The 10,631-nt window shown below is 28.9% G+C and overlaps 2 protein-coding genes and 2 pseudogenes across 3 annotated transcripts; 1 reads left to right on the top strand and 3 right to left on the bottom strand.

Annotated features, from left to right (window-relative positions):
- Positions 1-2,913: 2,913 nt before the first annotated feature.
- LOC118064702 (transcription factor Adf-1-like) lies at positions 2,914-4,361 on the bottom strand. Of its 2 annotated transcripts, XM_035079489.1 has the most exons (3): positions 4,008-4,361; positions 3,506-3,668; positions 2,914-3,349 (listed from the first exon to the last, which is right to left on the bottom strand). In XM_035079489.1, the coding sequence occupies exons 1-3, from the start codon at positions 4,156-4,158 to the stop codon at positions 3,247-3,249; spliced, it is 417 nt and encodes a 138-aa protein (XP_034935380.1). In that variant the 5' UTR covers positions 4,159-4,361; the 3' UTR covers positions 2,914-3,246. The 2 variants fall into 2 exon arrangements, 1 of the variants encoding a protein (XP_034935380.1); XR_004690079.1 differs by lacking the exons at positions 2,914-3,349; positions 4,008-4,361 and adding an exon at positions 3,830-3,938 and having other exon boundaries at positions 3,530-3,668.
- A 133-nt stretch (positions 4,362-4,494) lies between these two features.
- On the top strand, positions 4,495-6,090 carry LOC118064782 (protein ANTAGONIST OF LIKE HETEROCHROMATIN PROTEIN 1-like). The gene is made up of 3 exons (XM_035079651.1): positions 4,495-4,664; positions 5,042-5,829; positions 6,068-6,090. Exons 1-3 carry the CDS (start codon positions 4,555-4,557, stop codon positions 6,088-6,090), a joined length of 921 nt encoding a protein of 306 aa, XP_034935542.1. The 5' UTR covers positions 4,495-4,554.
- A 116-nt stretch (positions 6,091-6,206) lies between these two features.
- On the bottom strand, positions 6,207-6,853 carry LOC118064781 (probable ATP-dependent RNA helicase DHX34; annotated as a pseudogene).
- Positions 6,854-6,946: 93 nt separating this feature from the next.
- Positions 6,947-7,934, bottom strand: LOC118064780 (probable ATP-dependent RNA helicase DHX34; annotated as a pseudogene).
- Positions 7,935-10,631: the final 2,697 nt, after the last annotated feature.

Genomic DNA, 10,631 nt, shown 5'->3' with positions numbered 1-10,631 from the left:
GAACTGCCTACTGATAAAACTCGTTTTCAATATTTTGCGATATTTGGCAGCAGGCGATTTTCCGATTCATTCTTATCCAGTTATCGTTTTCTATGGGAATTTATCGTCTTACTACAAAGAAAAAATCGATTGAACAAAAGGAAATTTTAATTTGCTTCTGTCTATATGGATTTGTTGTTTAAATATCCACCTGAAATTAAATTTATTTAAAACTTTGTCTGTTTGAGTTAAAAACTTTACATAATTTAAATATAAATCATGTTCGCTCTCTAACAAATACTTCAAAGCAGTAAAACAATTGTCATTCGTAAAGATATGAAAGTTAAAAAGAAACTCAAAAATTAGATCTTCATCCCAAAGTCTTATAATAATTTTATTTTATTTGGAAGGAGAACATAAGAACAAATCCTGTAGAAAATTAATGAATTCTTATTGGTAAATAATATTCATCAACAAATCAACTATTTTTATAGTTAATAGAGTGTGTTTTATAAGATCCTATCAGAATTTAATAAATATGGAATCAACAGAACAAACTTTAGGTTGTAAATAACTTATTTTAAAGATGAATTATACATATGTCTACTCGATAGGTATTGTAAAATATAACGAAATAATAACTTTATGAAAATTATAAAAGAATTAAAACATTCATTGAATCAAATTGATAGAACTAAAAGACAAGAAAAACTTCCGGTTAGCTCAAGTCTCAGTCAGAAATTGGAGATAAACAAACTCTCCCCTTGTTGCTATAAACAACCTAATCATCAAGCAATCGTTGTCAACTAACAAACTGTCGTTAGTTGAATAATTCCTAGATGGCAATCTTATCAAAAACAGCCCCTTCCTTCTGGGCTGTACAAAAATGCGCGCCAAACATAAATAATGACAGCGATGGAATTACTAAAAAGTCCTAAAATCATTAAACGCCAATTGTTCGAATCTACGAATCAGCAATGTATAAAATGAATTATTTTCTTCGGTTTTTTTTTTTGAAAAAAAATTTAGTACGTTTAATGACACAGTAAACATAACAAAAAAAAACTTTGTGTGACGAAAAAAAATTGAAAAAAAATTTTTCAATTTCGTATATTATGAACGAAGCAATGATAATACTTCATAGTATGCTTAATCGAAAGTCAACAATCGCTTTCCGAGCAAATTCTTAATTTCAACCCATGTTTATATTATAATAAGAAAAAAATTTTAAATGTAAAAATTATAACCTGCAAAAATCATCTTATAATTTGTATAGAGACATGAATGCCTCGTCGTGACGCAAGGGGTTGATGGTGGCGATTTATGCTTGACGCACGAGACACTACCGTATCTCTTGATAACGATCATCATAATTTGACATGAAAGATACAATAACGCTTTATAATAACTAATAGGACATAAATTGAAATTTAAAAAAATTATAAAATAAGGACATGATTAGATATTTTGGCGTAGGGAAAAACAATAATAATTAATAGAACATTTGAAAATTATGTATGATTGACTATACGTTATTATAACGGATCAAATGAGCTTAAAATAATTAAATTTTATTCGTAAATTGTTGCTAAAACACCCTAAATTGGCTATTATCAGCCTCAAATATTTAACAAAATAATTCTAGAGCCAACAATGGGGCGTTATCAAAAAAAATAACCTCACAATATATATAAACCCATCTAATGTATTATTTAGGGACCGGGGACTGGTATCCCCCTCTCGATTTTCGAAATTCCGGTTAAAGAAAAAACAATAACCCTGCGAGTACAGCGTATGCAATTACAGTGTACCTTTACCTTCATTTTCACCTTTTTTTTTCAAAAAACAAAAGAAATTCATCACAACGTGGCAACGTCGTGCCCTCAAATAATACCTTGTATATAGACCAGTGGCTCAAATAATACGTTGGATACATGATTTTTTTTGGGGACTGCCCCCAAACTATACGAATGTCTTCAAATAATACCTTGTACTTAAGAAATGTCCCCAAATGACACTCTGATTAGATTTATATGTATTGTAAAATATATGTGTGTCCATCTATAGATGGATTGACTAACGACAGTTTGTTAGTTAACGACGATTGCTTGATGATTAGATTGTTTATAGCAACGAGGGGAGAGTTTGTTTATCTCCAGTTTAGAACAAAAGCCCCGTCTACAATAGGACATTAGACATTAAACTTTAGGAATAAGAAACAAAGCTTAGTCCATAGGAACGGAACATTAAACACTATCGTAAACATAAGCGGAAATGTCGATGCTTTATTTAATGTATATGTGTACTTTAAATTTTATTTATGTAAAGTGGTGATTTTTAAATTTATTCAAATACCTAGTGCAAATAATGAAGAAGAAATATATATTAGTGTATTTATGTGCGAAAATTTTATAAATTAATGCATTTTTATAATTCGAAAAAATAAATCATTAATTTTTATTGAATAAATGATTTTTATTAATTCAAAACAATTAATATTTTTGAAAAATAATCATTTGGATAAAATTGTGTATAAGCCTGATACGTAATTTTATTTAACTGAGTGTTAATTACATTATTACATCTCTTGAAAGGTATTTTATTATTATATTTCATTGTAAATATAATAAATAATTATTTTGATATTTATTAGTTTTATCTAATTTACAGAACTGCTAATATAATGCATTGAATAGATATTCAACTCCAGAGATTCAACGAGTTCCTTTAGACTCTTTTTTATTACAAATGAGAATTCGATTTTGTCTTTGAAAGAACATGGAGCTTTGACAGAAAATGAATAACTTGCTTGTATAACTTTTGTAACAATAATTAGAATTTATTTCCATACATAAACTTTATTAAATACAAATAAAGATTGTATTTGTGTACCAATATATAAATTTTTTATTCAATATCATTAGTTTTAGATTAAAAAGTTGTTAATATTTTTTTCAAGAATATAAATTATTAATTACGCAATAAATTTATTCACTATCTGATTCCAAATTTTCAACAATAACTTTCAATAATTTTTTTCTCAAAGTCTTTTTCTTTGATCCTGTACTCTCTTGTAATTCTCTTAAAATCATTTTGCATAACGCCTCATCTCTACTTTCCTCTTTATTTAATATTTTTTCGTTTATTTTTTGGATCGAAGAACTAACTGTACTAAATGCTTTTACCATTTCACTTGACTCATTACATTTTCCTTTAGTTTTTTTGTAAGAATGTTCTTCTTTTATTATACACCTTGACTTATTAGCTTCATTTATTTTTTGTTTCTTTGATTTTTTTTTCTTCTTCTTTTTCTTCTTCTTCTGAATTTTTATTTTCTAAGTCATCTTTTTCTTTGAAACTTGAATACGTTCTGTAACAATTAATTAACTTTCTAAAAGCTATAAAAAACATAAATCAGTTTTATTTTTTTCATTAATTTAACTCTAAAAATTTGTTAGATTAGAATAAACTATATCACCTTAAAATGTCAATTAATTTTGTGAACATGAGTTTGTAGTATATTTACCTTCTCCTGTGCATTGTTTCTTCTAAAAAATTTATCACTTTATATAGTGGCCAAGGCTTTCGAACCTCTCCCTTGCTACCACTTCTTGCTTCGTCTCCTCTTTTCTTTCTATCTTTAGAAAAATACCCTCTCAACCTTTTCCATCGTGATTGACAATTGTGAGCTATAATAAAATTGAAATTTTTAAATAAATAAAATGTAGTTTTTGAAACTGCCATTTTTTAGATCTAATTTTATCTACTCATATTTAAAAAACTAAAAAAAATTTGATCTAAGTAAATCTATGGATATCTAGTAAGATCACTGTATATCTATACAAATTACAGTATGTCTATGAAGATTTCCATTGATCTCGATGATAAAAAAAATTTAATACATCTACAGAAATCACAGAAGATTTAAAGTAACCAAAACAGATGTACACAGAACAAAGTAGATCTAATTGTGGCAAAAAAAAGATCTAAATAGATCAATGTAGATCTATTTTATTTTTAAATCTTACAAGTCATATCCATAGCTGATGCTATTTCTGACCATGACGTCTCCTTCATTTGATGATCATTATAGTTTTCATTATTCTTATCCCACAAATGCTCATATGATCTCACTAACGATATTAATAATTCATCTCCTTGTTTCGCTTCTTCAGACATTTTCTTATAATTATTTCTCACTACAGATATCAACTTTAATGAAATGAACACAGAAAGATGTAACACAAAAATTGTTTTGTTCAAAAACAATTGGCAGATTTGAATAGAATTTTTCTTTGAAGTTTTTCAATGAAAAGCTAAATAAATAATTAAGTGAACATAAATTTGTCATTTAAAAAATATGGATCGTGATTTAGAACTAAATATTGTTCTTTTAAATTGTGAATTATTAATGCTGATGATCAAGCATATTTTAAATATTAAAAAAATAAAAACAAACGTTCCAGAAAGTGGTAGGTACATCCCATTAATCAGCAACGACAAAAATTAGGATATTTCAACACTCTCTTTCAGGAATTAAAAAACTTTCCTGATCAATTTTTTAATTATACCAGAATGATTCAGCAATCATTTTATAAATTATTAGAAGAAGTATCTCCATATCTGACCAAAAATAGTCGTCGTCAATCTATCTCAGCAGAACATCGGTTGCTAATAACATTGAGGTATATATTTTTCAGACTTGTAAAAAATACCTTCTGAAAAGTATTCAAATATAAATACAAATACAAATACTTGGCTTGAGATTTTCTATCAGAAAACATATTTGCATTATTACAATTATCATAACAACTTGATCGTCCTTAATGTTGAAGTTTAGAAAAAATTTATTAAGGTAGTGTCGCCGAAGATGGCCCGGCTCCTAGGATAGCCCACTTTTAATTTGAAATTTCGCGGGTTTATGCTACTAGTACCATAGACAATAGTGTTGTCTATGGTACCGCGAAATTTTAAATTAAAAGTGGGCTATCCTAGGAGCCGGGCCATCTTCAGCGACACTACCTTATTGCAAATCATTTTTCAAATAAAATATGTCCTTTAGGTATTTAGCTACAGGTGATGAAGTATCATCTCAGGCAGTCGAATATCGTATTGGAAGATCAACACATCATTCAATTATTAATGAAACGTGTGTTGTGTTGGCCCAAGTTTTAATGCCAAAATATATTAAAGCTCCAGATAGTGATCAATGGAAAGCTATTTCTGATGGTTTTTATCAAAAATGGAACATGCCTAATTGTATTGGTGCCATTGACGGAAAACATATTGAAATAATTGCTCCACCTAAATCAGGAACCATGTGCTACAATTATAAAAAAACATTTAGTACCGTACTCTTGGCAGTGTGTGATCATGAATATAAATTTACCTTTGTTGATATTGGTGCATATGGAAGTGAAAGTGATGGTGGTATTTTTGCAAGATCTTCATTTGGAAAAGTTTTAGAAGAGGATAAATTGAACCTGCCAAAAGAAAAAACAAAATTACCAGGATCTAATATGTTTACTCACCATTTTTTTGTTGGAGATGAAGCTTTCAAAATTTCACGCCATATGATGAGACCATATCAGGGTCATGAACTCACTACAACTCAGAAAGTTTTTAATTATCGTTTGTCTCGAGCACGACGAACCATTGAAAATACTTTTGGAATTTTATCGAGTAAATGGAGAGTACTAAAAAGAAGTATTCATAAGAGTTTAACAAATACTGATCACATTGTTGCTGCATGTGTTAGTCTTCATAATTTTCTTATATTTCATGAACAAAGAATGTACAATGTGCAAAATAGTTTTATAGATTTGGATTCTGATTGTGAAACAGAACCAAGTAATATATAACCACTATCTCAAACGAACGCTCGTCAATCAATTGCAGAAGCACACGAGCAGAGAAACAATTTGTCCACATGGTTCATGAGTCAAGACGGTCAAGTACCATGGCAGCTTGACTACGTTTTTAGAGGACTTCATGGTGACCACAATAGAAATATTAATTAAAAGTAAGTTAACTTTGAGATAAATAAATTGATTATGTGATTTAATCTAAAACTTTTATTATAATTCAGATTATATTGCTGAATTACAATAAATCATCTATTAACAATTCTCTTTCAGCTTCTAGAAAATCCAAATAATTCTAATCGAGATCAAAATTGGGGCAACACTTTGTGGAAATCATAATATCGTGATGAGAAACTTGAGAGATTAGATCAAAATATACCACAGCTTGAAAAACGTTGAAAAAAAATTTTGAGCCATTTAAAGTTTGATGGTGTTTACACAAATACGATCTTTATTTGTATTTAATAAAGTTTATGTATGGAAATAAATTCTAATTATTGTTACAAAAGTTATACAAGCAAGTTATTCATTTTCTGTCAAAGCTCCATGTTCTTTCAAAGACAAAATCGAATTCTCATTTGTAATAAAAAAGAGTCTAAAGGAACTCGTTGAATCTCTGGAGTTGAATATCTATTCAATGCATTATATTCTTCTTCGGGAATTATTCTGTAACAAACACCTGGTCCTGTTTTTCCTGCTCTTCCTTTCCTCTGTTCTTCACTTGCTTTACTAATTCAAAATTCCTTGAGCCTCTGCATTTTACATGAAGAATCATAACTTATATCTTTGACTTTCCCTCTGTCTGCTACAAATCTTATAACATCAATGGTGATTTATGGCTCTGCAATGTTGATCGAAACAATACATTTTCTTACACCTTCTAGAGGATAATCGATAACTTTGTCTTGTTCTGCAATTGATAGTGTACTATAGAGTGGTAAAATAATCTAATTATTTTTTTTTCGAGCATATTCTTTTGCCGCATCCACCACTACAGCTATTTCAATCATTCAACTGAAGAAAATTAATAAATTACCTTTCTCTGTACCTGAAATAGAAGGAAAAAAATTATATCACCTTGATCTCTTAGTTATTTTATAAGATTACTTACTAGGATATTTTTGATCTATTATTTGCATGACTTGAATTGAAGCGATCATTTTTAAATCTTGTTTCTTCAATACCAGCAGGTCGATACATCAACTGAATGGAATATAGCCTACCAAGGACTTGAATAACTGGAACATCTTCTTTGGCCAAATAATTGCTAAATAATTAAATATTTATTGTCGCAGACATCAGAACCAGTTTCATATTAGATCTCTTCTGATGAATCAGACATTCCACAATTCTTAATAATAAATCCCCATACAAATGTCGCTCATGAATTTCATCGAGAATTACAACATCATATTGAGATAATTCAGTATCATCAGATACTTGTCTTAAAAGTAAACCTTCTGTGATGAATAAAATTCTAGTCTGTTGATTTTTTTGTTTCTCGAATCTTATTTGATATCCTATTTCATTCAAATTTTCTGTTAATGCTTCAAAAACAAATCGTTTTGCTAAAGAAATACAAGCTATTCTTCGTGGTTGAGTACAAGCAGTTCTTCCAAAACCGGCAGAATGAAAAAATATTGAGGCACTTGTTTTGATTTTCTACATCCTGTATCTCCAACAATTATAACTACTTTTTCATTTTTTACAGCTTCCACTATTTCATCTCGATATTTCGCCACAGGCAAATTTTCTTGACTTTCTCTGAGCTTTTTCAATTTTGCAAATTTTTCTTTTTGTTTAAAATCTAAATACAAAACAGGTATTCCTTTAAATTTAGCCAGTTTATTTTCAAATATTAATTTTTAGATTGATGCAATAATTTTTATGAAACTTCTTGGGAACACCAATTGAATTTAATTCAGGATTTTTGGACGTATTTTTCCCAGACTTTTCAAGCTTAGCTTGATATTTTTTAACAAAAGCCCAAAAATCTTCTGGATCTTGAACTAAAAAAGGATTAGGAATGAAAACTTTGTGTAGTTCATAACGAAATTTTGTAAATGAAAAGCTATCATTTTTTTCATCCTTTTATTCTGATATTGTTTGTGAATATTCATTTGATGCTCTAGAGCTTGAACCATCGTTGCTTTTTTTCTTGATGGCTTAATAATTCATGTAAATAACAATCTTTAGAAATTTTTCTTCGATCAAGTTCAATATATTTACTCCGTTTATGTTTATGATTTGAATAACTCATTTCATTCAATATTTTTTCCAGAAAAGATCAAACGACAAAGTAGAATTAGCAGTTCTGTAAATTAGATGAAACTAATAAATATCAAAATAATTATTTATTATATTTATAATGAAATATAATAATACAATACCTTTCAAGAGATGTAATTATGTAATTAACACTCAGTTAAATAAAATTACGTATCAGGCTTATACACAATTTTATCCAAATGATTATTTTTCAAAAATATTAATTGTTTTGAATTAATAAAAATGCATTAATTTATAAAATTTTCGCACATAAATACACTAATATATATTTCTTCTTCATTATTTGCACTAGGTATTTGAATAAATTTAAAAATCACCACTTTACATAAATAAAATTTAAAGTACACATATACATTAAATAAAGCATCGACATTTCCGCTTATGTTTACGATAGTGTTTAATGTTCCGTTCCTATGGACTAAGTTTTGTTTCTTATTCCTAAAGTTTAATGTCTAATGTCCTATTGTAGACGGGGCTTAAGACTAGCTAACATTAGACATCTTATCTTTGATTCTGTATTTGAAGCTGTCATTTTTAATGAACTAACTTTTAATAATAGTTGTTTTCATTCTATTATTTTATAGTATATATATATATGTATATATATTATCATGGCGAAACAAAATATTGCTAGATGTGTTTTGTCAATAGAGCAATGCGGATCGTGACGAGAGCCAAACGTTTTGGTTATTTGAACTCTTTTTTGAAGCCATGATAAAAAATTTTATTTTTCAGTGTAGTCTATTGGAGAGCCATTGTTTTACCGACACTGGTGAGAATAGTCTTCGTTATGTTTTGATGATGTGTCAGATTAGCAATTACGTTTTCTTCCACCATTTTGATTAATTCAAGTTTTTAGTTTATAAAATAAAAATGTTGTAAATATGTACGTTCTTATGACATCCATTCTTTTATTTCTGTCATAATTTTTGTGTTTCTTTAATTCTATCAGAATTTGTCAAGTCGTTTTCTTTGCAAATGTTGGGGACTGTAAACTAAATCATAACTACAGTCATCTTCTTCTGCCTTTTTTTTTCATCAAAAAAGTGTACTCTTGATTTAAATTGTTTGAAAAGGAACAATATCCTTCACCTATAACATTTTCTTTGATAAAGATACAAAATTCCTCGAATGCTCTTGTATGTAGCAGCTTCGTTGCATGATACTGAGTGGGAGGTATTGCAATTGTATCCGATTTTAATTGATTGAATAAATTAACCCGACAAATTTTATGATAACATAGTTGTGATAGAGCTTCAATGCCCTGGTACATTTTAGAATCTTTCAAGTAGTCTTCATATTTTTTAAGAGCTTCCTTTAATGATTCTTTATCCCCTGTAACCAATGATTGCGATCTCCCGTTATGTTTTTTATATTTTCTATGGCAAAAGTAACACTGTGAGTTTGGATCTTCTTACGAAGTTTCATCAACAGTATTATCTTCATGAGATGAATCTTCATGTTCATTTGAAGTACTTGGTTTTGATTGTGAAATCGAATCTGTAAAGGAAAATTGTCTATCAAATTGTTGACTGGACTATACCTACTAATAATTATTTTATTTTGGAGTTAGAATAGTTAATATTATAAGAAATGAATATTCCGGAAAAAAATTTAGAGTGGAAGCTGAAAAATTTTATTTTAATAATATCTTAATTATCTCTATACCATTTTATCGATCTCAAATGTTATATTGTTAAGGTAATAAATTTTTATCGTCTTCTAGTCATTTTATTAATTTTACTTCAAACCAAGTGAGATAACAAACATGATGAAATATTTCTTACAATGAAAGGTTCTATTAATTTGCAATTAGGCTCCAAAAATGTTGGAATATTTTAAGCATGTTATAACTCATGTAACGAGGTGATTTTTTCCATCGAACAATCCCTCACAGTAAATCATTAAATAATTCATTAATGATTTATTTCGAATTTTGTGGCTTTGAACGTGAGCTACAAGAACCCTGTGAGCATGAAAAATTGCAATTAATTTTACTAAAATCCTCCAATCACGTTAATCAATAGATTTTATTGGCCATTTATCGGGATCATACCAGGTATAAGATCGCCGATACGAATCAGTCAGTCACGAGACTACACGAGTAGAAGTTAGTCAGTCAGCAGTGCTGTGACAGTGTCAGCTGATGTTATTCGCGACGTTTGGGCAGAATAATCAGCCATAGCCATTTTCTCGACATTGTCAGCTGGTTCATCCGACGGGGTCCGTCGCATTATTATTGTCCGAAGACGTGTGGTCTTCAATTGTGTCCTCTGGCAGTCTAAGTGGAAGCTGTGTGGTGAGCCAAGGTACGTTTCAGTATAAAATTGATTGTACATTAAATTGTCAATTTTTGGCAGATTGATTCTGCCTGGCGTCCGATCATGGTCTCTTATTGTTTATTTATGAGATAGTTAATTACTCATTAATTATAAATTTACAATAAAATCCTTATTAATAATCGCCCTATGTCCAAAACCTGTTAGCTTGTGGTACAAC

The sequence above is a fragment of the Chelonus insularis genome, unplaced genomic scaffold (genome assembly GCF_013357705.1).
Source record: "Chelonus insularis isolate UGA/USDA-ARS -01 unplaced genomic scaffold, ASM1335770v1 contig_24_pilon, whole genome shotgun sequence".
In the NCBI taxonomy this organism is placed as follows: Eukaryota; Metazoa; Arthropoda; class Insecta; order Hymenoptera; family Braconidae; genus Chelonus; species Chelonus insularis.
The sequence above is the reverse complement of the archived record's forward strand: the minus strand, read 5'-3'. Positions and strand labels throughout refer to the sequence as shown.